The following is a 27,966-nucleotide window of genomic DNA, read 5'->3' on the forward strand; positions in this document are numbered from 1 at the left end:
GAAAGCAGGCACGTGCTGCTGGCCAACGGCTGGTGTCGCAGCAGGGCTTTGGGTTTTGTGACCCTAGGAGCCTTTGAAGGACAAGGCCTGACAAGCAGGGCTAAGATCCACCTGACAAAGTGGTAAAACGGCCCCTCCGTCAGCAGTCTTGCTCATTTGGTGAGGAGGTCTCTGAACTAGGTGCACCACGGGAGGCTTACTGGGACTCACAGCTCCTTTTCCGCACCGTTTTTTTGTTGTTGTTGGGTTTTTTTGTTGGGTTTTGTTTGGTTGTTTTTTTACATCAGCTGTTCCTCAGCCTTTATTCTTGCACAGGGTTGTTTTCTGCCAGCTGCAGCGCTTTGCCCTTACCCCCTCCTTCCAAGCTATTTCTCCAGCCTGCCGAGATCCCCCTGAAGAGCAGCCCCACCTCCCCACCAACACACACCCCCCCTCCCTTAGCTCCCTTATGTACTTTACGGCCAAAGGAGACGCGACGCGGCGGCGCTCCCCGCCCGCCACCGAGGATCGCTCCTCCGTTTACACCACGTCCCCGCCTCTGCCCAAGACACAGCCTCAGCGCCTCCGTGACCCCCGGCCGCCATCCCGGGGCCCACCCCGGGCCCCTCCCGGCCCGCCCGGAGCGCGGCGGCCGCGCCGCCGGCTGCCCCCGGCGGGCGCCCCCTAGCGGGCGCGGCGCCACACCGCACCTCACCGCGCCGCGGCGGTTGGGCGGGCCCGGGGCGCGGCGGGCGCGGGGCGGCCTACAGCGCGGTCGCAGCGCGCCCCGCGGGCGGCGATGAAATTCCCGGGCTCCGTCCTCGTCTCCCTCGTCCTTTTCGTGGCCGAGACGGCGGCCGCGCTGTGCCTGAGCGGGGCGTACCGCGCGGCGGGGGATCGCATGTGGCAGTGGCTGACGCTGCTCTTCGCCCTCCTGCCCTGCGCGCTGGTGCAGCTCAGCCTGGTCTTCATCCACCGCGACGTGAGCCGCGACCGCCCGCTGGTGCTGCTGCTGCACCTCCTGCAGCTGGGGCCCCTCGTCAGGTCGGTGAGTCCCGTCCCGTCCCGCCCCGCCCCGTCCCACCCCGGGGGGGGAGGCGGCCGCGGTGCCCGCGGGGTCCCCCCGGAGCGCCCCGGCCCTTGCGCCGGGCGGCGGCGGCTGCTCCTCCGCGCCGTTGTCGGGTCCTTCCCAGCCTTATTTGTAAAGCTGGGGGAGGAATAACGGCGCCGGTGGGTGCCCTAGGGCAGGCAGGGTGCTGGCGGGGGGGCGGGCCGGGCCCCGCTGAGGGCCGCCGGCGGCGGGCTGCGCTCCCGCCCAGGGCCGGGCAGAGCTTCGCTGCGCTCCTCGCCCCCCGCCCCCCGCGGGTTTTTGCAAATGGCTGTGGCCCAAAATCCCTGCTGGCTCGGCTTCGCCCCGAGGGTACGTCCCAGGGAGGCTCACCCCGTTGCTAGTTTAAGTCGACGGTAGTACCCATCCCATCAGTGCATCTTGGACATACCAGTGACGCTTCAGTCGGTCTCCTCTTTCCAGAAGCGAGCGTCATGCCCTGAATCGCTTCGGAGATTTTTCAACTTCGGCTCAACTTCTGGCGGAAAATGTCCTTAGGGAGGAAAAAGAAGACCAAAAAAAAGATCGAAACAGATAGATGAGAATTTACAGAGGTGGTGCAACCCCATGACAAAATGCTTACTGGGGGCTTTCACTTTAAATTTACATTCAAATCTTTTTAGAGAAAGGGAATTAAATACAGTATCTCTGTAGTAGAGACTAGGAGAAGTATCCCCAACTTTCTGAAATTTCCGGACAGTGTGGGAAAGGAAGATGTGTTCGCACTAATAAGGGTGAACAGTTTGGATGTTACAAAACATCTTACACTTCAGAAACATTTAATTCCTCTATAACTGTGGCTGGATATTGTTTATTTGTTTGCTTTGTTAATATTTTAAAGAGACTTAAGCTATGGCTTAACAGTTAAGTTCTTGAATAGCTCTGATTTTTCTAAAAGCGAAGAACACATTCTTTGGAAAATAAGAGTGGAACCAAAGAGAAAGCAACTATCAAGTAAAAATGATGTTCATGACTTTTGTCATTATAAATCAGTTTCTTGAGGTCAGACAAGGAAGGAATGCCATGTCAAACTGCAAGATGGGAAGAAGCAAACAAAGGATGTAAGCAACAACAACAAATTAGAGGATTTTCTTTCTAATTGTCTGCAAGAGACACAGACTTTTGCTTTGACCTTTCCCACCAAGCATGATTCCACTTTTTCTTTCTTTCTCGAGTTTACCTGTTTACAACACGAGTCTCATCTTGTGCAGAACATGCTTTCTGCTGTGTTGGCCAGCTCCCAGCTGCAGTCACTGCTGTGAAACTAGTGGGCACACAGGAGCCCTCTCCTATTCTTTCCTTGATGTTGCAGCATACGAGCGTGTCGTCGGGTCTGCACTTCTGCCTTTCTCAAAGGTTTACGAACTTATCATTTCCAGGAGATTTGAAGATGTTCTGGAAGCGTTGCAGCATGCCTGCGACACAGTCCCCGCAGCATCATTTAGACAGTGCAAAGTGATGCATGTTAACCTCTCCCTAGACCCAGGACAACTGGAATTATAATTACTAACAAAAAAAGAGCGTAGTACATTCATGCCACTTGAAAAACTAATTTCCTGCTAAAGGTTGGAAGGACTCTACAAATTAAGAGGAAAATTTCCTAGGAAACAATCTCTCTTTAGATTCAGGGAAATGTGTCTATTTGTAGGATACAGTACAGAAGTGTGGGAAGGTGAAGTGATGGCTCTGAGACAGACATTAAAGGTCTCTTTTCCTTGCCTTCCTATCCACTGCCACTAAACATTTTTGTATCTGTCAGAAGAGGAGACCAATCACTTCCCATCAGGTGTAGATCTGCATCATTAGAGTTCAGGTGTTTTCAGCACATGAAATACCTTACCTTTCCCTACTTTGCAGAGGAGGCTTTCTACTCGGTGGACAGGAATATGCACAATTCTGAGGTGATAGCTACAAGGCAAAATATTTTTTGGTTGTTTCATCGCTTCACTCTAGCTTTAACCATTGTAAGCTGCAAAGGACCATTGTCCCTGGAGCCATTTTGTCCCATCCTTTTAGGCAAACCTCTGCTCCTTTGCACCAGAGACTCCTGCTGCTGTTAGTTGTCTGCTTCCCCAGTATGAAGCTTCGCTCAGTCCCTTGTGTTCTGTCTCTTACATCTCACTGGCACAGCCTTTTAGGGAGGGCTGGGTCAAGTTAGATCAAATAGGACACAGAGACAGTAGAGCTGCACCAGGCTCTGTCTGCTTGCGGCAGCTGAATGAAATGTTAAAGAGCCTTTAGGGTGTGTGAGACAGAGTGCTTCAACAGAGGGCAGTATGCTTCTGCTGGCTTTGAAAAAGCTAACACTAACTTTTGAACGGTCTCTTTTGGGTTTGTGACATGATACAGGGTAGTTAGTATTTCTCTGTTTGGTCTCAAATACCAGTGCACTGGCTTATGGACAGCACATATACACTGTGTGAGTTTTCTTCATAGTCATAAAAGTTAGACATTTCTCTCCCCTTCATTCTTCCCTTAACATTTTAAGTTTAAATTTCGGGGAATGGTAGGGAAATATCTTGGCAGGGAAGGAGGGTATTTAGCTTTGCAAGCCAAATGATCCAGCCTATTTTGAATCTTCTGTGTGACAGAGAAAAGAGTACATTCTCTCATAAAACCTTCTTGCATACCACCACCTTCCCCAAACACCCACACTCCACCTGTTCAGGAGGCACTTGCTGTCCTGCTGCTGCCACTGGAAGCACTAAAATTAGGAAACTTCACTCTTCCTGGAGAGGACTTTTGCTGTACTGGGAAAGTACTGTTAATGCACCCTTTCTGAATTCCTTCTCCCACTCCCTAAGAGTTTTGCTATAAATTTAGAGCAATATGTAGAGGAAAATTCCTACTCCCCCTTGGTGGCCTGGCGCTGGTCCCCAGGATGTATGCAGAGAGTTGGCTGGAACAAAGTGACTGCAGGTTTCTGGGCACTGTGGGGGATTCCTGCAGCATTTCAGGTCAGCACCACTCCTTGTGAGTGCACTAATTTGTCTGGATGCTTAGAAAATATATTTGGATGCTTTCTCTCTTTTTTTTTTTTTTTTTTGTTGTTGTAAAAAAATATTCTTTTACCTCATGAAATAATTTATTGCACAAAAAAATGACTTAAAATGATGACAAATGTTAGTGAGACATATAATACATTTTTCTTTTGAGAAGACCATGATGAGCTTTTTGGCTCACTGTCAGCTGCTCCCGAGCCAAGGACTGTCTCTTTGTTCCCTGTTCATTTGGAAAGCACCTGTAGCAGCAACATTGTCTTGAGGTTTTAGGTGCTGCTACAATTCTGATAAATACTAACAATGTACTTTTGCTAGCGTGCTTAGGGATTTGTTCAAAATGCAAATAGCTCTTCATGAAGGGTACCAGAGAAACCCCTGTTAACTTGCTTGCCCTTCTGTATTCTGCAAGCAATAGGTCAGGAGCTGAAGTAAGGAGTGTAGATTTCCAACAGACTTGAATGGTCAGGGCTTACAGTCCCGAGCAGGGAATGTTGGTGGTATTGGACTGTACGTCCACTGGATGCGGTGATTCATTGCCATCTGATTTACTGAAGGCAGTCCTGAAGTGGCATATCCGGAAGGGACTGGTGTGAACTTGGCAGTGCTTCCTTCTGATACCAGCTTCATGGAGAGGAAAGCTAAGTGACTGCTGGTGTCTTTGAAACTACTGTCCTTAGTGCTCTGTTTGCCGAATGTGGGCCTACAGGTTCTTCCTTACGAGGAACATGCAATTAGGAGATGGCTTTGTCTGCAGGATGATGAATTTCTCCTGCAAAGAAAAAATCAAAAGCCCTATATAGAACACTAATTAATGACAGTTTTCCTCAGATTTTAGTGGGACAAGGATATAAACAATAGACTTCTCTTTTTTTTTTTTTTTTTTCTTTAAAATGAGATCATGCTTTGTTTCTCAAGGCACAAGGAGAAACAATTACATGTGTCTATGTACTGTGTAAATAGCAGCAAAGCAGATAAGCAGATGCAGTAGGAAGTTTGCATTAAACTGCCAGAGGAGCTGCTGTTACAGCCACAGTTAAGTTATGTGAGCTGCAGAAAGTAAAAAAACAAAGCAAACAAACCCAAACAAAAACCCCAAACCCAAAACATTTATAGGCTGAAATTTATCAGACTCACTAATATCTTGGACAGTTTGAAATCAATAAGCTATAAAGGTGCAGATACAATTCAGTCACATTGTGCAGAAGCACTGTCTCTTGTGGGTAGTCTTGGTAGTCTCTCTTTCCTAGTGACCTGCTTTATAGTTTAGAACAACGCAGGTCTAAAAACATCTCTTCTGTGTAGGACTTCTGCTGGCAGACCTTACTGTAGGAGGTTCTCCTAGCTCTAAACTTTACAACTGTTGATGCATCTCCCTCTTTTCCAGATGGGAAAAATATGCCTAGAATCTCTTCAGGCTTTTTTGTTTTTTTTTTCTTTATTCTTGAGCAGATGTGTTAGGTGTCCAAGATGTGATGAGCAGAAAGTCAGGTCAGATGGAAGGTAGAACAATGAGTGAGGAACAGATCTTTGTCTGACACAGGTAAGTAAATCTGCAGGACTGATAAGTCTTTTGCACAGTTCTCTAAAGAAAAGTAATTACCAAAAATTGAGTCATTAGTGAAATCTGCTTGCACATTTGCAGTGAGCATGTGTGGATAGGTCTCTCGAATAGACATTTGCTCCTGAAGTGCTTATTGGCTGTGGGAAGTTCCCTGTTTTCATTGCCTGCTCCCTCTTCACACCACCATTATTTGGCCTGTATTTAAATCCCACACATCCATGATTAAAAGGGGGAATGAGGTGCTTGCTCTCAGCAGGCATACAAGGATAGGATTATTCCTCCTACTGACTGTGTAGAAGATGAATATGTTGCTGCTGAATCACTCTTTGTAGGCACCATAAGGATCCTTGAAAAAGTATAGCTCTTCTCTCTGCCAGGATTTGGCAGCAGGGGAGAAAACAGCACCATATTTTTCTTACCTTTTAACTTTCACTGTAGAGAGTAGATCTGACATTTTTTTCTTCAAAGTAATTTTAGTTCCTTCAGAGCCCATATTGCAACTGTCATTGCTTTACATGTAGTGAAACCAGACGGCTGCATGCCTTCTGCTGTTGATGCCATGTGAGGATCTGTTGAAAGGGCCCTAAACATCACTGCATCGCAGGAGACGGATTGTGCAGAAGTTGAGCTCTCCCATTCCTGGTCCTCCAGAGCAGAGCAGCAATAAGCAGTGAGCAACTGGAGCAACTGGGGCCTCTATGTTCCATGTTCTGTAGCAGAGTTTGTAACTGTGGAGGAAAACAGACTTGAAGCAATCACCTTGCATTGTCTTTTAGTTCTGCTTCATACTAGAAAAGAACAAGCCAGTTCATTTAAAGACAACCTTTCTGAATGCACTTCATAGACAAAGTTGTAGCATGGCACAGGTATATGGTCTGAATTGATTCTTCATCACTGTTCTGAACCCTTCTCACCTGGATGGTTCTTCAAGTGCCTGTGCCCCTCTTCTTACACTCCGTTACTTAAACATTTAGATTGGTGCTATTTTGTTCTAGTGTATCAGCTGCCAGTCTGCTCCTGTTTGAAGTGGTTGCTTAGGCAGTGGCACCAGCTGGAGTCTTGAGTACGTTTGTTATTGGCCTGAGGAGATGTGACCTCCAGAGACACTCTTGCATGGGATAGACAGGGCTCAGAAGAAGATGGACATCGTTAGTGGCATATTCTGAGTGCTTGCACAAACCATTTTTATTACTCTGTTGTGCCAACAAAAGTCCCCTTTGGCCCTAAGGTTTGTTCATCAGACCATTCATTTCACATTGTGTTTGCCTTTGCATATGGACATAAAATTTCCCATCATAAACAATATTAAATAAACAATTGTTTAATACCTAGCTAATAAATACAAATCAAATGCTTGCACCAAAACCCAACATTTTGTTGATTATAATATTTGCTATAGTCAGTAGACTTATGAAATTTATAATCTCTTTTATGGGATTACTGCATTTTTGTTAGATGGGTCCCTAGACTGTATCTGCTTCTAGTCATACATGGCAAGAGTTCAGAGGCTTATGCTGAGATCTCATTTTCTGTAATAGCTTCAGACTTGCCCTCAGCTAAAGATGAATAGATGGCTGTGAATACTAAGCAAAACAAAAATGTCCTGGGATCTTTCTTTTGGAATAAAATCAATTTGTTGTTTTCAGACTCTCTGTCGGCTTCATAAGCTGCTGTGCTTTATTAATTTTTCACACTTACTTTTGGCTGTGTGGATTCTTTCACATGGAACAAGACTGGCAGGGATTGAAAAGATTAACAAGGGGAAAATAGAAAGTCACCACTGTGAATGAAGCCTCCAGCACACCAGATACTTCAGATAGCTTTAGTGATAATAGTAGCTGAAGCTAAGTGAATCAAGGATAGTACTACAGGATCCTAAAACTGCTCTCCATCTAGAGCAGGCGAAACTTGCTAGTGGTCCAGTTAGGAGAAGAAATGAAATCAAGTTTGTTAAAACAAAAATCGGTATGCTTTTTTTGAATTTCTGTTAGTGCTGCTTTGCAATTTGGTCTGTGAGCTTTCCACTAAAAGGCTGTGTTAGACTCGTCAATTGTTGAAAAAAATCAAGCTGAGAAGGAAATGGGAATTCAAAGTCTCAGACAAGCATAGCTCCGTGCTTTGTGATTGTGACGTACTTTTAAATAGGAGAAAAGCCTTATTTGTACAGTTCAAAAATTTAGTGGCCAAATCTGACCTGCAAGAGACTTAGAGGTGCTACATTCCAGCAAGTATAACCCACAGAGGTAGACAGGTGGAGGAGATGAACCCCAGCAGTCACTGTGGAAGGGAGGAAGACAGCTCAGTCCTGATCAGAGGATGATGCCTGCACAAGATGATACCGTGTATGTCAGGCTGTGGGGGGGGATGCGACCAGAGCTGGTGCCACAGGTTGCCCTTGCAGTGGGGGTTTCTCTCCCCTGAGTTTCCCTTTGGTCTGGAAGCCAGCCCTCACCAATCTTGTTGCTCATGCTAAGATTGTTTTTCTTCTTGAAGCCTGTACCAGTTTTAGGCATAAAAGAGAAAACACGTTGTGTCTGCACTGGGTTTGGGCTTTTGGGGGCTTTATTTTTCAGTAGTCAATGCCATTTATCCTTTATGGTCCTGCTGTATATGGACTCTTCCACAGCAGGCCCTGTATTTTTAGGACACTGTGCAATGTGACAGAAACAGTGTTTCTTTCCTCTCCTTATCCCTCAACTTGTGACTTCATCTGTACCTGTTTTGCCAGTTGATGGTGTTAACACAAAGGACACAGACACCAAGCTAAAGAAACAGGCTTATTTTACTTTAGCTTTAAGCAGAAGAAGGAATAAGCAAGGTAACGCACCTAGTCATTACTACATAAAGCTAGCTATACTGATTAAGAAATATACAGCACCAATTGCCCTCATACTTTACCATCATCCAGATCCATGCATCAGCTGGGGAGCGAAGGGTCGGAGAGCCTTTCCCGGCAATTGGGAAGTCTCCGCAGTGCGTCCACTCGTAGGTGAGGTCTCCGTCTGTGCTGTGAGAGGGTCCGGCTTTTATACAGTTTAACAAACAAATCTGTAAATCTATATGACAAAATGCACGGGAGATATCTGGTAGATTGACATTGCACACTCAGGTGCATCTGGATCTGGCCAGGATCCGGGCACCTCTGAGGAGTTCCTGGTTTTCTTTACATTTGAGATTTACAGTTACTTCCTGTTGTTTACTTACAGTTTTCAGGGGTTGTTCCCATAGTTGCATTTCATGCTGATGAGATTCTGGCTGCTTCTTGCTGAGAAGATGCTGGTTGCTGGCCGGGGGTTTACTCAGAAGTTAACTTTGGTTTGAGGCCTATTGTTTAGGCCTTTTTTGTTTCAGTACCTCAGTAGATCCTTGCTTGTTATTACTCCCCAGACAAGGTTCCCCTTTGTCTTCGGATCCTGCTTGATGCCTAAGCCCACCTTTGACACCTTCATATCCAAGCAACTCTCTTAGAATAATTTTGCTAAAGTTTTTCCCAAACTAAAAATAGGCCTTGGAAGGAAGTTTCAGAAACTCCTTTAATAAATGTGTCTGAGGCTGTGATATCTTCTTTAATACTTGAGGAGTCAACTTGTCCTCATTACTACAGCATTTGCTGCTGCCAACCCATTTAGCCCTTTCCATTCCCTCCCAAGTGTATGGATTATTCTCTGTGCATGGGTGGAGGCAGCATGTATTACAACAATATGTAATTTATGAATAGAAATGTATGTGTTGGCACCACTTTTTTCTTTGGAAGCTAGTCTGTGGTAAGTTAGACTTACATAAAGAAGAGGGTTTGGTTCACCTGTGTTTAAAGTACGAAGATCTGCAGCAACTGAAAACACAGCATCTTCTCATTTAGAATATTTTTGCAATATTATGTTTAATATTCTTTAATGCAATAAATGTAAGCAAACATAAGGAGTAAATCTCCTATTTCTGTATCTGTTTTTAAAAAAATGTTAATATCCAGAGTTGTGAGGCTCTAAACTGCTTGTTCTCGTTATTGCTGCTATGACTTGTTATTTGTGTTTTGGGACCACTGCTTGGTAAAGCAAGAACTAGAGTCCAACTGTTTGAGGGGTGTGCACCCGCTCATACTCTGAGCTTCTTTCCAGTGTTTTGAGATTGTTTAAGGCAAAGTTATGAGAAGTGGCTTTATTGCTGTGTCACAGATGTACAGATAACACCAAGAGAAAGAGAAGAGAATCTGAAGAAACACTTCCAAATTGGGTCCTGGATTGGGAGCTTACAAAAACTGTAGTGGATGAGTAGTTTAAGGACTTTATTAGGACAGCAGAGAGCAAGGGCAGCCCATACAAAACAATTAAACTGCCTCCTGTGTCTGAATACTACAAGCAGCCCAAAGGACACTGCCAGACTCTTGCCCTCCAGTCACATGCAGTTCATGTTTTAAAGGGTGAAATCTGTCGTATTCCAAATTTACCAAGAGGAGAAAATGTACAGGCTTTGCTCTGTGAACAAATGATTTGGTATGTGATGGCTTAAAATACTAAGGATTGGGAAGACCTATGATTTTCTTTCTTTTTTTCCTGTTACTCTATTTACTGATTTGCTTGTAGGTGTGTGGAAGTCTTTTACATTTACTTCCATGCTGGCAGAGTTGAAGAACCCTATGTCAGCATCACGAAGAAGAGGCAGATGCCCAAGGATGGGTACTCAGAAGAAATTGAGAAGGAGGTGGGCCAGGCTGAAGGCAAGCTGTGTACTCACAGGTCTGCATTCAGCAGGGCGTCTGTGATCCAGGCGTTCCTCGGCTCAGCGCCCCAGCTCACGCTCCAGCTCTACATCTGTGTCCTGCAGCAGGAGATCACGGCTGCCAGAAGTAGGTAGAGCTGTTGTTATCACCTCCATATTTTGCTGGGAGGGAGAGGAGAAGGGTCAGCAGTCAGGTGTAGCTGCCCTGGGCAAGAGCCAAACATATTACAATGGCTTTCGTCTCCCTGACAGCTTTTGATGGTGATACTGCTCACAAGTTTATCTATACTATCATGTTTTAGACTATGATGCTTCCTGTAGCATACTTGGGTTATTATAAAAATATTAATTTGATAAGCAGCCATTATGACATGAGAGGGAGGCAGCTGGAGGGATTAAGCTGTCTTCATGAAGAGGAAAAAAAAAAACTTTACCCCTGTTCCATTTTGGTTTTTGAGCAAACTTTCTGGAAGATTCCTTGGGGTACAGTGCAGATCATGTTTTGCCATGCTGCATTAAGGAAGGTGTACTTTCAGAAATGCAGTTTCAAATATGGACTGAGGACGTGAACTGTCTTTACTCATGCCAAACTCTGAATTTGGAATCAAAAGGCAGGACTCAGTAAGCTGGTATGCAAATGTGGCCATCTCATCTCTGGACCCAAGCTGTTGAGCCTTCACCAAGCAGTGATGCACCACATGGGCTTACCAGGACACATCTCTCACTGAGGGACTCCACATCTTGAACCATGTTGTGCTCCGGCTCTTTGAAAAAAAGAATCTTGATTTACTGGCTGGCTGCTAAATGAAGAACCTACTCCAGCTGGTTGTAGGACAACCAGCTTTTTGGTGTAAGAAAGAACTTTGGCACCTGTGCGAACTGGAGGTGTGTTTCCACTGAAATACAGAATAGCTCTTGTTTTATCTCCAAGGTCCCGAGAGGCCAGCGGTCTTTACCAGCTTCATAGCTAGGGAGGCTGAGGCTAGGGTGGCATATTAAGAATCTGATTGCTTTTGTGCAGTCTACCTTGGTTGCCAGTGTACCAAGGTAAGGAACTAAGATTTTTGGAGAAGACTTTATAATAATGTCAGGGTTCTCCCTCAACTCAGGGAATGGAAAACTTTAGTATACCAAAGGGTGAGTCAGAACATAAAGATATTACAACAGGTTAAGGTCTTCATACAAAAGTACTTGTTTAAGGTCATAGCAGCAGCAACTTGAAAGATGTTGCTCCTGACAGTTTCTGAGTACTTCACAGCTAAGGTAGGCTCTTCGAATAAGCATGGTGCCTGCAACATGGGATGAGAACAAAGCAGCTGAATCCTTTGCTGAGTGGTGCAATTAGCAAAATTTCCAATTGCTTTGCTGCAGATGGCATTTGCTTGAGAAAGGTCACCTTTTCATTATATTTCTTCTATTACTGGTGTTGACCTTACTGGTTATGATTGCCAAGGAGAAGCGCTGTGTTCCAGATGATTAGAGAATTGCATATTTAATAAAGATTTGTAACGCCCTATTTCTTCTGACTTTTATCAGTCACTGCTGAGATAAATTCTGAATCACAGACTGGAAAGTGACCTTCTGTGGGTGAAGTGAAGTTAAACAGAGACAAGCTCACTCACCAGGGAGTTCAGTGAATCCACCAGCAAATGCCGTAGTCATCTCATGTCTCCCATAAGCCATTTCTGTATCAGATGTAATTCTAAAATACAGAAATGAAAAGGAAAAAAAAAGGTAGGTTTTTTTTCCTTAATCAGTGATTTAGGAACAACGTCAATGTCTGTTAGAGACAGAAAAACAAGACTCCTAACCATATTCCTCTTGTGTGTATTTTACCTTCTGAAATGTTGAAACTTTCTGCAATCTCTTTAGCCAGCTTATCTCTGCAGTAGTACCTTTTGTCCACCAGGATTTTTCAGCCTCCAGAGTAAATGGGAATGATGCATAGCACAGTTCTTGTTGTTTGTTATGTGTATATCGGGATTCTCATGTATAGGGATATGATTTCAACCTTTTGATCTTGCGGCATCGTCAAAATAATTTAGCAGCCAGTCCAGCTCTTCTTCCACACTTCAGATGTCTTCAGCTTCCCTTTTTTTGACACTGATTCTCCAAAGGTCATGCTCTTTTCCATTTGTCTTGGTTATAATGATCTCTCTCTTCTTGTATTTTGATTTCCCCATTTTTTGTCTTGGCTCCTCATCAGTCTGTTATTTTTCTGGATTACTACCCTACCCTGTCTGTTATTTTGTGGGAATTCTGCTTGGTCAGTGGTAATGAGGTCATCATGCTACATAGCATGGTTTGTCCCTTTCAGATCTGTTGGAAACTCATTATTACTTCCAGTATTGAATCGAACAGTTCTGAAAAGAGCATGCCTCCTGCCTAACTCTTTGTTAATCAGAGCCATACTGCATCTTTCTTGTGTATTTCATGGCATTCATTAATTTATCTGGATGTTTTCTTCTGGATGATCAGATTCTTGCCAGTGTCTGGCATTCTCCAAAACTGTCATTTCACTGTCTGCCAGGGAAGTAAGAGAACTAAAGAGAATTGCAAAAGCACGACAAAGCCTCTGGGTTAGTGATGAAAGACGTAAAGGTTTGGTGACCATATAGCATGAAATATATAGAAATGTTGTTGGCTGAAATGCAACATTGGAAATCCACATGTAACAGCCTAATCTGAGTCCTGGTTCTAGACATTCAGTTCATTTTTTGGTTACAGCATTACTGGGCAGAAGTTCCAAACTTGTTACTGTATGAAATGCCCAGTCTGACTTTGTAATTGCCACTCCCAGAACAGACGCCGAGGTCTCTCTTGCACATTTGGGCTTCACCCTGTACTAAGTGCTTCAGCACCCATCCGTGTTGTGCACTGCCTTAGATCCAGCTCTGACCTTGCTTTGAAGAGGTGGCTTATTATCAGGCACAGGTCCACTTACATACTGTTGGGCATCTATCCAGACCTCCTCCCTTAGGTGGTACCACCTGGAGAAGCACAAGGCCAGGAGGTGCCAAAAAGACCGGAGTTATTAGCGTGGGGGATGTGTGACTTGGCTCCTTACACTTGAGAAAGGGCCACTTCTCGGTGTGCAGTATTGAAGACGGAAGATCTGCTGCCATTAAGATCAATCTTTCTGTAGGTTTAAAGTTTTTTGTGCCATTAACATAACATTTTCAAGTGTTGCTTGCAGTGATAAAATAATCTGAAAAGGCAGCTTTCCTACCATTTAAAATAAAATTATTCTGCTGGAAAAGGTACCTTTTTAAAAAATAAAGATTTGTAGCAGTGACTGCCATCTTCAAGAATAGAAGTTTTGTTTTTATGATTTTTTTCAACTTACTAGGGTTTGCACTGTCACTTTCCTAATATTCATCACTGGGCTTTGTAGGTGGTCTTACTAGATATCTTAAGATACTTCTACGGTTGCTTCTCTTCAACTCATTAAGCTCTGACCACAGAATACTTTTCTCATTGTTTGAACAACATACTTAGAGTATTAATAGTTGTTTCTAAGTGTTGAAATGATATCTTAAGGCAAAAAAAATTTGTATCTAGGTGTTTTGCCCTAAGTAACAAAATAAGTGCCCTTATTTTTCAAGGGTTCTCATTATCAGTTTAGAAATCTATAGTATATACAATAGATAACTTATGATTCTTAGCTGAACGTAAGATTTCATAATAGGTGTTTGTGATGTAGCTCATCGAGAGCAGAATTCACTCTTAGCAATTTCTGAAGCGGGAAGGACCAGGTCTTGAAAAGACTTAAGACATGAAAAAAAAAAAACCAACAAAGTAAAACAGTGCCTCCCTGAATGACTCTGTTAGTGTGCACCTCTAATTTATAAGAAAAGGAAAAGTACAGCCTTCTGGGAGTAGGAAGGAAGAAATAAAATGCCACCTTCATAAGGACTGTTAGGGAATTTGGGCTGTTCCAGAGGAAGACACTTTGCCTTTTAAATTTTTACTTCTTTGCCTGCTCAGGATGAGTAAATGCAACAATAATGTCACCATCCCACATTTCCCTTTGTGGTTGCTTCAAACTATCTTTCTCACAGACTTAAAAGTGATGTTTGAGCTGAAGCTTTGATGACAGTACTGAGCTTTTGGGGAAGTAGCAGGACTGGACTACTGTATTAAACCAGAGTTGGCATGACCTGGTTTCTATCAATGGAGAGATGCCTCTTTGGAAGGCTTGAGTTTTTAAGACAAGTTTGAGATTAGTATAGAATCCCTAAAATGAAAGTGGGTAATAAGATAAATGTCTCAGCTTATCAAAGCAGAAAGCAAGGAGAGTTCTAGGACAGCAGCACCCTGTCCCCAGTGGATAGGTTTTTTTGTTTCTTTAATTCTGAGAATATTCTTTTGCTTCATTAGCTGCTGGAATGTATTTGTTCTTTCACAGTTCTAGAGCTGGCTTGAAATTACAGGAAAGATTTTGTGAAGAGCCACAGGATATCTAATGGTATTCTCGATGGCACTTGCTTGCTTTTCTGCTTTCAGCCAATGTTTTTCTAAGGCATGTTTTAAAATTCTCCAATCAAGTACAGTGCTGTAAGATAGATGTTTAAAAACACCTATTAAAAATGTAAGTATTAAACAAGCAAATACATAACCATTTTCAGAGAATATATGGACCACCAAACTGGCACGTTCAAAATATAGAATGACAAATGTTTTTCAAATGACTGGAAAATTAGATCTAAATGATTAATTATTTATTTCCAAAATAATTCAGGGGTGTTTGAGGTTTGGGGTGAGAGAGAGGTTAGCTAAAATGAGAGAGAAAATCCTGTTAGAAAGTTGTTAGAGATCCTAAAATACACTTGTTTCGTTCAAAGTCGTACTTACAAATTAATAACTTTCATTAGAAAAAAAATGATAGTCATGGCTGTATAGCAATAGCAAGGCAATGAATCCAGTTCATTTGTAGGATGTTGACACATAAACTAATTGAAAGCTGCAGAAAGCACTGGTTGCTAAGCATTGCAAAAGTAATTAACATAATCAGGAGTTCCCAACTCTGATTATTTTATCTGATGCAATATAAAGCCCTGTAGCATGACCAGTCAGCTTGGTTAGTTTTCATTGAAACTCTAAAAGAAACAACTGACTCATTTTTAATGTGCTTAACTGATTTCCATTTGAAGTGTTCCTTGCATGGATAAAATGCTAAGATTGAAACTAGAAGTATTGATTGGGGTTGCTTTGAATTAGTCTTCTAAATCAGACATTAAGCACGTTGGTAAAAATTGTGAAGAAAGTATGCAAATATTAACAAAACTGTGGGCAGTTACCAATTCTGAAAATCAAGGTACTTCTCAACGAATGTTTATTCTATGCATCCAGGGTTCTTGTACATTCATACCCACTTAATGTGGTAAGACAAGTTCCCCTCCTGCAGTGCCAGGAAGCTTTTCCCCTGTTGCATCCGGAGAGGAAGCCAGGTAACAACTGGCCCCTGCCTTCACTATCTGCAGAATATAAATGCCATGAAACCTTCACTTGAGGGGCTCTGGATAGATGGGAGGTCCTGAAAGTTGATCTGAATTTAAATAAATTTTTTAAAGGAGTGTTGTTTTTAAATGCATGATACAGATAGATGTATAAAGAAAAAAGATGTGTAGGAAAACACAGCAAACCTCTGTCTGTCTACACAGGCAGAGAACCTGCAGGTGGTTCTGAGTTTAAAGTGCTTCAGCTTTTAATTTTGAGCTCCATCACAGAGATTTTCTGTGAGCTTAGGAAATTTGCTTCGCCATAGAACTTCACAAGCACTGACGTATCTGCACACCCAAGTTACTCCAAACTTTCAGCTTCTCATTTGTGGTTTTTCATGTGTGCAGAGAGGGAGTAGCACTCCTGTGCCCTGTGGAGTACTGTGAGAGTTTGAGAGCAGCTGGGATTCTCTTATGACTGAGCTGTATACTTACCAAGTACAGTATAGGTATGAACAGCCCTCAACAGGGGGAGGAAGGAGAGACACCTGTGACTATTAAGTGCCTTTTTTTTCTTTCTAACTGCTCAGAAAAGTAGCAAATGGGTACCAAAATAGGAGGTAGGGTTAGAGTAAGAACCCAGAAGTGTATACAAGGAATTGCTTTTTTGGCATTATATCCTGCTAGGAATCACCAGGAGCGCTGTGAAGACAACAGCATCTGCACTACTCTGATGCACTGTCTTTAACTTCTAAGCTGAAGGTCCTGATTTGTCCTTTCTCTTTGTAGGTATTTTTATGGTCCTTTCTCTCCTGTCAATTGTATATGGCGCCTTACGCTGCAACATCCTGGCTATTAAGATTAAGTACGATGATTATGATGTCAGCGTGAAACCAGCTGCCTACCTCTGCATATTCATGTGGAGAAGCTTTGAGATTGCTACACGGGTTACAGTGTTGGTCCTTTTTAGTTCAGTCCTTCAAATCTGGACTCTCCCTGTTGTGCTAGTGAATTTCTTTGGCTTTTTCTTCTACCCATGGATTCTCTTCTGGCAAAGCAAGTCCCCGTTTCCCGAGAACATAGAGAAGGCATTGAGCAGGGTTGGCACCACCATCGTCTTGTGCCTTCTCACCTTCCTGTATGCTGGCATTAACATGTTCTGCTGGTCAGCAGTGCAGGTGAAGCTCAACGATCCTGACTTAATTAACAAATCCCAAAACTGGTACCGACTGACTGTGTATTACATGCTGCGATTCATTGAGAACGCGTTCCTCCTGCTGATGTGGTACATCTATAAAACTGATATCTACCTGTATGTCTGCGCCCCACTGTTGGTCTTGCAGCTCCTGATAGCTTACTGCATGGCTGTCCTCTTCATGTTGGTGTTCTACCAGTTCTGCCACCCATGCAAAAAGCTTTTCTCATCCAGCATTTCCGAAGGTTTGCTGTCCTGTTTCAAGTTCATGTGCTTTATTTGCAAGCCTCCCAAATCCACCACACTGATGGACAAGGCAGAGGTGAAATCTCTTGAAAATACTGATGAAGCGCGGAGCAGTAGCAAGACAATAGATTCTCAAAAGGGGAATCCTCATCAAAGTGTTTCTTCCAATGCCTAGTACAACTGGAAGCGAGTAGGTGCCTTTAGAAGGTGGCAGATCACCTGCTGAGAACGTTGTGTATCTTGGACATTGTGTCTTGTGGATGGGTTTTCTTTCTTGCAGGTGTGGCACTGCATGACGACTGACAAACCTACCTTTGTGGAAAACTTAGTGTATGAGTATGTGTATCTGTGTGTTTGTATGCAGAGAGCAGTCATTGTTTGCAGACTTCTATTTCAGAGTCTTTTGCACATAGGTTTATTATCACGTGCTTGTTTTGAAATTTTATAGGAGACATCCTTCAAAAACTGGCCTGATGCTCATCTTACTCAGGAAATCTGAGGATAGAAGGAAATGCATTTTACATCAGATAGGATGTCATTATGGCATGCCACCCTAGCATGGAAACAGACCGTAGACCTTGACTATATATTGACTGTACCTGTGGTCTGCTTTGATCAAATTGCAGACTTTTTTACTCTCTAATCAGTGTAATAAGATAATATTTCTCTCTGTGGTATAAGAATTGGACTTGTACAGTGCACTGTAGCCTAGGTTGCCAAGAAACAGCCAATTAGCCAGCACTAATACTGAAATGTGACTGTTACTGAGAATGAACAGAGGGGTTATTGGCTTTGCACTGTTTCATCCCTCGTATTTGCTGCTTGTTAGTAAGGGAATTAACACATTAATTGTGATGTTCTGGAATAGCTAATTTTTCTGACGTTATAATTTATTTAGTACTTTATTTGTGATGTGCTGGCATTAGGGTGGTGTTCACTTTATATAACTTTAAACATTTAGAAGTTGGACAAATAGTGTGAACTAGTCAGGTATGTGCTCTCCAGAGCATGTCTCCAAGGAGTAATTCAACCCATTGTAAAATGTCCTCTAAGGCAAGTGATACGAATCATTCTCTGGAGACCTATTACTCAGTGTTAACCAGATGCCTTGACAATTAGTTTTGACTATCCATCTCCCTTTTAGATGGCTGAAGTTGAGATGAGCACTACCCTGATTGTCAGGGAGTTGGTACTACACCAAGCAGGCAACTCAGTGACTTGTTATGTGGGAACAGAAAACACGGAGTCCTTCTTTTTGAGGCTGTGATATGTTATGGTTAGTTTAATATCAGTAGTTCAAAACCCTCTGACTTCTTTACCTCAGAAGTATCACAGGCTTGAAATCTGAAAGAGGAAATGGAAGTCATTGACTTTTTCTTCTATGCACTATATCACCACAAATAAAAATGTTTCTGTATTTTGTAAGTTGCTGAGAAAGCTTTAGCAGATGAACACCCAAGAATTTAGTGGAAATACACAAAACCATCTGTCTTTTCAATAATTAAATGAAATCTTTTTGCACTTTGTTTGTTTAGCACCTTGCATTTCTTTTGAGTATTACACATTATGGCTGCTATTGGAAGCAAATAATTCATGACCCAAAGCATTTCCTAGTGTCCTAAGTTTAGCTTCCATCCTATTGTCATGGAGGATGTGAAGTTCTTCAGTAGGGATGACATCATTGTATTAGAAGTGTCTCAAGTTCAGATCTGAGGTCATTTATAATGAAATATGTCACATGCAAAGCTGGAAAAACGTAAGCTGTTTTGTTTTTTTTTTTTTTCTTTACTGTACAGTAAATGAATGTCTTCATACTTCAGTTTTATAATGGAATTTTAAAATTTTGCTTAATATGTGTCTGTGTGTGGTATGTCTAAGTAGATCTCATTAAATTATTGGTGGGTGGTAATGGGAATTTTTGCCCTGAGCTTGCCGTGGCAATGTATCTCACATATCTGGGGAAGACACCAAACACCTCAGTTCTAATTTCTTTCTCTGAGGAGCACAGAATAGTGAGGTGACTCCTTGAAGATACTACAGTATTTCTCTGTACTTCTGTATGTAGAAGTACAGTATAGTATTTCTCTGTACTTTTCTAGATGTAGGAGTATTTCAGATTTTTTTTTTCAATAGTGAATTAAAAAAGCAAGTGAGAATGTAACCCTTCCTTCCAAACCTGCAGAGTTCAGCACACAGGGCCAAATTTTCATGTGTTCTTAGCTAAAACTGAGTATCTGACTTTATATTTGGATACTCATCAATAATCAGGGAATTATGGTGGTTGCCTATCTACAGATGTACCTGGTCTGAAATGTTAGTCTTTGGGGAAAAAAAAAAAAAAGGTGGCATCGTATGTAGAAGTATTTCATCCCTAGAGGGAGAGAGCTTTCAGATCCTTAAAGCAGACTTTGGACACCGTAAGTGATGTTACCATTGTGATTTTGCCATTTGGAAACAGTGGAAGCTTCACAAACTTCAGCCAGTGAATTGTCTGTGCTACAGTGAAGTCAACAGCAGGAGGGTTACACAGCCAGGAGTCCAGTGCATACACATCGTGAGTACCATTTAACTTCACATACCAGTGATGAATGCTGCTGTATGCATATTTTTAGAGAGTGTGCCATATTACTTCCTATTTTTATACCCATCTCCTGAAGTGCATGCATAGGGAACTGAATATTTAAATTGCTGTTATGAGAGAAGGGAAAAAAAAAAGAAATATTTGTATGGGTTATATTACTGTCATATGGTTTTGCCTTAGTTGTGCAGACTAACCAAATACAGTTGAAACACTCCACAAACATGAGTGCCATTGCTCTTGCTGTGCCTCATGTCACCACAGCATGGAGCGCAGATTAACAGTATTGCTGCTCTAATGTATGTTTTGATCTAACTGTGCTGCCATTGCTGGTAGAGGGTAGGAGAGAGTCACAGAGAGAAAAATACTCTGCTAAGACCAGTCTTTTAAAATACGAGCATTTTTTTCTGAAGTGTGCTATAAGGCTGGGAGAGGCAGTTTTTCTCATGATAATGACAGGCTAGGCAGTGTCGTTATGGGTACACCCAGTGAGAGGATAGTGTTATCTACAAAGGACATATGTGTATGAATGACTGATCTCGTGCTGCAAGTTTACTGGAGTTTTACTCCCCTCTGTGAATGTTAGAGGTGTATGTGTTCATTGGAACGGTGGAGGGTTACTGTTGAAAACTACTCACTTGAGTAGCCCTGAGTCATGCAAAGGATTGCTCAATAAGGACTATTCATGTGTGTAAGAGTATGCAAGATCTGATACATAGGTTTTCTTTTATACTTGTAAAACAACACAAATTAAAATGTTGAAACACTCCCTTAACTTGTGTTGGTATCAGTTCTTAGTCCACTGCTTTCAGAAATCCAAGGTAAAGGTTATATAGCAGACTGTCATCTGTTACCACAAAGTAGAAGAAATGTTTTCAAGCAGACCTGACAGAAGAATAATCTGGGATTGGTTTGGGAGTTCCTTACATCCAACCAGTGGTGCTTCCAATGCTGTTTAGCTGGTTGGGGTCTCAGCAGAAAATTTTGTAGGAGGCAGGCAGTTTAAGAGACCAGTGTTATACAAAACAAGATAGTATATGTTATTTATTGTCAGGATGAGCATATTTAGTTGGCTTACATTGGGAATCAGAAAGAAATCATTACTTTATAAAGGATCTCACAACTTTTTCCTGCACATTTGTTTCATGTTCATCTGGATTTAACATGTGTTTGTCTCTGACCTTAGGAATAGTCAGCAAAATCCATATTGAGGACTACTGTGGAAGCACATGAATGCATAAAGACTTTGTAATGTGTTTAAGTGTTTGTAAATTTATATATATAACATGTATATAGTTTAAAAATTTAGATGTAAATAGATACATTGTAACAAGTTGTAATGCGTGCACATCACTTAAATGAGGAATAGCGAGAAAGGATTTTAGAAGTCCTGGTGGCAATGGACACCAGAATCTGCTAGTAAGAGCTGTGCTCCCTAAGGCATAGAATGTAATTAATCCTTTCTTTCTTACAGACATTATTTTTAGTCTCAAGGGAAGATTTTTAAATGAGTATCCAGCATATATATTTTTTAAATCAAAGGTAGATTAAAATCTCAATGAAAAATTTCAGATTTGGTCACAAGTTTGATAACTTCTGTTTTCAGCATGGTTTCTTAAAAAAAGCTTATGTGACCACACTGTTTCTCTGTCAGCCCTGCTCTCCCCCATATGTATCAAACTCACTGGACAGAGTAAAACTAAATTTTTTTGAGGGCAGATATCTGAGGAAATAAAATAGGTTTACACAAGCTTTGTAAAAACTGTCAGCTTCCAGTAGGAAAAGATGAGAATTGATAAAATGATCCTACTGATAAGAAAGGTTTCAGCATGACCTTCTTGCTGACCACTTAGCAAGCCAAGCAATCAGCACACTTTAAGTGTTACAAACCTGTGTATCACTCAGCAATTCACATACCTGCTACCTCTTGCCCTTAGCATGAAAGAGGACTACAAGTGGTGGGGATGAAGAGATGCAGAAGGAAAGAGGAGGAGGACATCACAGTCATGGGAGGTAACAAGAGTCACTTCTGTTTAAAGTGTGCAGTATGGACTCAACAGGACATTATACTTTCTGTATTATTCCACTGATTGCAGAACAACTTACTTAAAGTAAGTTTCTAACCATTCTAATAAAAGACAAGGTTTTGTTGGACTTGAAAAATTCATGATAACTAAAACGAACCCTTTTTAAAAAAAAGATTATCTGAAAGCCAGTCTGCTGACATTTGCAGCCTGGCTCAGAATTGATGAAGTACTCGGGGTTGGTAAATTGTAATCTAATTTAAAACAAAAAAAAAAAAAAAAAAAAAAAAAAAAAAAAAAAAAAAGGGGGGATTTTTTTTTTAATTCCCCAGTAGTTGCTATATTTTTTTCCCGTAGCAGCAGATAATATCTAGTCTAAAACTATAAACTATTTTCTATTACTCCAGCCTATTTGAAGGGCTCATATACCAAAGAAAGTGGGATTTTGAACTGAGATACTTGCAAACCAAACATCATAGCGGATATTATAATCCTATATTTTAAAATGCAGTTGAGGTAACTGCCTCTAGTCACTCAGGAATTATCACAGAAACATTTATATGTAGTAATTTGTCAGAGATGGTAAGTTTGATTCACTGGAGATAGAAGACTTAAAAAGTAGGAACTGTTAAGGATTATCTAATTTCTTAGTGACCATGAAAAATAAGTATAATAAAACGGTTAGGTCTTGGGTTCACCTCAAAACTAAAGTAAAAATTAAAGGTAAGTACTTGAAAATGACAGTGTGAAAATTTACTGAATCTCTTCCTTGAATGAACAACAACTTCATATCCTGAAAAAAAAACAAAACACTTTTATCCTTTTTGAATTTTTCACAGTCATAAGGAAAATCTCTTGCCACTGAAATTAAGTTTTACAGAAATGATGAGTGTCTATATTCAGGTATGAAAATTTTACCTTTCAGGTGTGAAATTCAGAAGTGAATACTTCTGTGTGTAAAGGCTTCTAATCACAGACTAGCATTAATGGGTAAGTGCATCTAAGCAGGGGATGGATGCTAATTAGTTGGATTCTAATTAGTTGCTTACTGAGATCCTTCTGGAATAACATCACAGTTGTAAATTTTTGGCCTTGAAGGTGAGACCTGACTTAATGAACTAGAAACAGCATGTCTTAAACACATATTCTGTGCCGTCACATTCATAATTGCTTAAATTCCTATTTTGGCAGAGCAAACGAAGTGACAGGGAATAAATGTTACACATTTGAACTTCTGAAATTTCTTTCATCAGCTAGTCTGTTCATCTGATATATGTGCCCTGTCAGTACAGAGATTTAATCAGCCACAGGTACTTTCAGAAAAATTAGGGATGGATTCAGATGGACAGTGATGCCAGAGGTAGTCAAGGTGAAGATTAATTCATACCTGGCTTCCAGAGTGGAAGCTAAGTATCAAAACAGTAGCACAACCCCTTACAGATGAGGCACCAGTGTTGCACTTTGTTGTCTTTATTGCATGGATTTGCAGTTCTTGTAAATCTGTGTTGTACTAAGATGTGCACTAAACTCAACAGCTAACAGAAAAGAGAAATGCTTGCAGTTGCTTTAGTTTTGCAGTTGATGGCCCTCATAACACCAGTTACGTTTTTTAGAATATATCTCCTAGCTACATCTTCCTTTCTGCGGCTGGTGGTCATTTTAAATAGAAATGGAGAAACAAGGCACAGTGAAACACTCAGCTGCATTTTTCGGTAGGGCTGCTCTTTAGAGCCAAAGTTGCATGGCCATAAAAAGGGCTGAACTCACGGAGTGCATCAATTTTTCATTGCAACTTTGAAAACTTTAATAATAGTGGGCAGTACAGTAACTCAGAAGCATGCAGGTGTCATTTAAATAAAAATTAGAATGGAAAGGAAATTTTCAAAAAGGAGTAGCATCAACTCTGGAACTACAAAGAAAACAAGGGAGCCTTACAACCTCAGAGTAATTAGGTGTTTTTTAAACATTTTTTTATCATTGTGTTTGGGGATTATTGTGGGTTACCCCTCCCCCCACCCCTTTTCTTATTTTTTTTAAGCAACAAGTAGAAGCAAGACCAAACATGAGAAAAATAAATATTTTATGAAAAAAATAAAATGTCACTGCAAACCTACAGAAATGTGTAGGGTATCTCAAAAGCATGTTGCATTGAGGATGCACCTAGACTTATCTGCTGGTGCAAACCCCAGGAAAAAGTCAGGCAGTGTACCCAGCCTCAAAAACTAAGAAGGTCTACCTGACCTAGACCTAGCCTCATTTTTTAAAAAAATTATCTTTATTTGTTGTTTGTCTGTTTTAGTACCAGCATGTTCTTAATTATATACATTGTGTTGCAGTACACACATTAGTTTTGATTCTGCGTCAGTACAAATAGGTAATTTCCATGCAGAAGTATTACCACTGTCATAATATGTGTAGTTTGCTTAGCTGATTCCACCTTCGTTATGCATGTGAAGAAAAGCAATGACCTGTGCACTGTGTCAGAGAATTTTTAACACCATGTGGTAGCTGTCTGGTTCCTGTTTGGATCATGCTTTCTTCATCAGCTGACAAAATATGTTGCCCTGAAAAAGCAGTGTCTGTTCTTTACGGAAAGATAAAATATAATAATTCGGAGAAACCTAAGATGTTGCACATGCCAAGTCTTATGGTGATTTGGCTGTATACATCAGAAGTGAACCGAAGTACTTCAGAGTAAGAAGAAAGTGAAAACACTGTGGGAGATGGGTTATCAGGTGGAAACAGGCAAGGAATATAAGAAGTGAAAAAATACTTCTGCCTTGCTGTGAAATACTCACTAATGATGTTGATGTTGTGCCATAAAGGTAATGGAAGGCTAAAGAGTGCTGTATCTCTAACTTATCAATCAACTCAACTGCCAGTTACACCTCACTCTCCAGCATAAACCCACTGGTACAAAATGAAATGGAAGCCACCAAGGACCCCACGCAGGAATCCATTAGTGAACACCTGTAAATCACTTGTCCTGTAGCAACCAAGGGCTTACGTGTTTGAGCTGCTCTCTGACCATGCATCACTCTTCTTTCCAGGGTACCACAGCATATAAGCAGTTGTCTCTTCAAGCGAGAAAACAACCCCCCCAAAAAAATGGCAAGGGAAAGGGAAGATTTACTAATGGGAGATCTAAAATTAAAACCCACAAACTGTCTATGGTGTTAAACATATCACTCATTCACAAGAAATTCCAGTGTACTAGAAAACTAAATGCATTTTTAGCATGTATAAGAGCATATTTGTATGGAAAAGAATATTGGCAAGGGATTGGAGTATGATTTGACAGACTGTTGCTGCCAGGTAACAGAAGTCTCAGTGAGGTGGGGTTGTGTCCCAGAATACAAAAGAAAGTGTCGCAGACAAAAGCTCTGATTTTGATTCCAGGTGGACACAGCTCCCTTAGCTTTGGCAGAAAACTGTGCAGGAGAAGGATCTCTAAATCCAGTTGAGAAAGAACTGAGGTATCTCCAGCCTATTACTTACTCCCTTGAAAGCTTGAGCAGTGACAATTGCAGAATATCATTAAGCCATCAAACTTTATATTAAAAGATCATAAAAGCAAGAGATACAATTAGTAAATAATATTGTGGAAATTGTATTCCCCAATCTAATCCACTGATTTTAATTTAATTTTTAATAGTGGTTTCTCTGGAAGTGCTAAAAATGTACTACAAAAGGAAAGTAGGTATGTATGTATAAAGTGCTGTAAACTGTCTTGCAGTGGGAGGCTTCAGTAGCTATTAATCCAAGGGTAATTCAACCTGGAAGAACGTCATCCCAGTTCAAGGTCCAGGTTGTGTGTCATTTGTGTCTTCGTTAAGTTTTCCAAAGAGATTGATGGATGCCTCCAAGGTTCTCCTGAGTGTAACTTAAGCCAGGTAGGGCTTTACAAGCCACTCAGACAAATGTCCAAGTTTTCAGGGCAAATCCAGAAGTAAAAAAGCTTTATCCTGACCAATGAATGAAGGGAAACATAAAAATCCAGTGATTGCATGGCTGGAGCAGTGTAATTCTATATTAAGAGGCAGTTTAAGTATGATTTAGCAGCATATAGGCTTCATGCTGAGTCCTGGCACAGGGATGAGCCACATTTTAGTCATCTAGCTGAAGGATAATTTTTAAGCAAAAGCTTTAAGCAAAAGCCTGTTCCTTAGTGCCATAGTTTGTTGTATCGTGTTGTCTTGCTTAGGCGTGTCCATTAAACATGACATCATCCCTCAGTGTTTCCCCTGCTGACATCACTGAAAACTAAAAGTCCTTGGTACAAACAGGACTGAGCCAGAGGCTGTATCTGTCAGCTGTCTGGTCGTAGACAGGCATCTGCTGGCTGAACTGGGTCACCGTGTTACCCATATGCTGAGGACTGGGAGAGAGAAAAATCAGCAAAAAGCTATCGCAGCACTCACTCCTATTTTATAAGACAAACTGCAGCAATGAAAAGTAATATAGACCTGTGTATATTACCTGTGCAGTAGGGTGTAGACATGGGTAGCTGTTCCTGTGCGTGAAAGGGGGTACTGGAATAGTTCCGTGGCTGTGTAGTTATAGTGAAGCCATTTCTTCCACTGCTGTAACACAGACACTAAGACACCCAGCCAGCCAACAGATAGAGCTGTATCAGGGCATGGTGCAGGTTTAGCTTAGACCTGGGATTACAGACCCTTCTGTGAAGTGATGCACCTTTTGGGTGCATGCTCCCAGGCCACCTCCCTGTATAATATAACATGGTGACAGTCAAGTCCTGGATCCAACTCTAGCCATTGTGCAAATACGGTAAAAAGACACTCTTTTTCAAAAATGGTTTTTCAAAATCAAAGAGGAGAGACGGGTGATAGATGTGGAGCAACAGGGAAATCCTAGCACAAGGCAGCTTTCCTCTCTTTGACACCAGAAGGTTTGTGATGACTCACATCTGCTAGATTTTCAGATCCATCAGGGAGCATATAGCCTCAAAAGTGTCAGCAGTGGACCATGTGGGTGGGATCTGGAATCCTGAGGGAAAGTGAGAAAGTGGCATTTTAGTTAAAAGAGTAAAAAAAAGCTGCTGCATGGAGATTGTAGGCCATGGTGGCCAGTGAAATGACACCGTGCTGATATTTTACCTAATTTTCACACCAGAAACTTTCATTCTTGTTTCTGAACTTTCATTCTTTTGTTTCTGATTTCTTATCACCTAAAATATTTCCCCATAAAAGTGCTAAATTAACACTTAATACAAAATATAAATTTAACATTTAGTGACAGTGGGCTTGTTTTCTTTCTCAGCATTTACAGGTCTCAGAAAAATTTCACAGGCTCACCAGTGTCTGTAGAAGTACTGCAAGTAGCCTAATGAACAAAAATGTACCCCAACAGACACCTAAGGAAAACCTGACTTGTCCCTTATGGCTGCCCACCACCTTGTACACTACACCAGCATCCCTTGTGGATCAGAACAACGAGGTCTCTCCCCAAAGAAAAGCACAGGAGATTCACTGCCAGAATTGGTCCAGGGACCGCTGCAGAAGGCAATACGTGCAGACCCACGCAGATCTCCCTCCCAGTGCCTGGCCCAGGCCACCAACACCACCTGAGCAGACGGCTCCTCTCCTCGTGCGTTTTTAGATGGACTCCTCTTCCCACCACACACTCTTAGTCGCGAGATACTGAAGTACAGCTATAGCAGGCCGTGAGGCACCTCACTCACTTCTAACTGTGGAAGCGGTGATGCAAACGTGTGTCACGAGTGACACAGCTCTAGTGGATCATATTTGGAAGCACGGGGGTGGGCTAACAGATCTCTGGAGGTCCTTTCCCAGACTGTGATTGTGAGCTGCTAATTAGAAATGGGATTTGACAGCCCAGCACTGGAGGAGAGGGGGAAAAGTAGCAAAGAGATTTTGAACAGAGATGCGATAGAAAAAGGGAGGCAAGGGCAGGTGCCTGTGGCGGGAAGGTCTGGGGCAGAATGGGCATGTCTCCTCCAGCTGCTTCAGCTGAGCTGTACCCCACGAGCGATGCGGGGTCCCGGCTGTGGGTGGCATTGCCTGCCACCGCATGCAGCCCTCCGGGCGGTCACGGCCTGGTGAGCCACCAACTTCCCCCTAGCTACAGCTCACCCA

At 41.9% G+C, this 27,966-nt stretch overlaps 1 protein-coding gene across 1 annotated transcript; it reads left to right on the forward strand.

The window, feature by feature from the left end:
- The first annotated feature begins 710 nt into the window (after window positions 1–710).
- On the forward strand, window positions 711–20,601 carry XK (X-linked Kx blood group). Its single transcript, XM_042789021.1, has 3 exons — window positions 711–1,023; window positions 10,231–10,493; window positions 16,597–20,601. The coding sequence occupies exons 1-3, from the start codon at window positions 779–781 to the stop codon at window positions 17,421–17,423; spliced, it is 1,335 nt and encodes a 444-aa protein (XP_042644955.1). The 5' UTR covers window positions 711–778; the 3' UTR covers window positions 17,424–20,601.
- The last annotated feature ends 7,365 nt before the right edge of the window (window positions 20,602–27,966 follow it).

Source organism: Tyto alba, unplaced genomic scaffold, assembly GCF_018691265.1.
Source record: "Tyto alba isolate M040663 unplaced genomic scaffold, T.alba_DEE_v4.0 Super-Scaffold_14, whole genome shotgun sequence".
Lineage (NCBI taxonomy): Eukaryota > Metazoa > Chordata > Aves > Strigiformes > Tytonidae > Tyto > Tyto alba.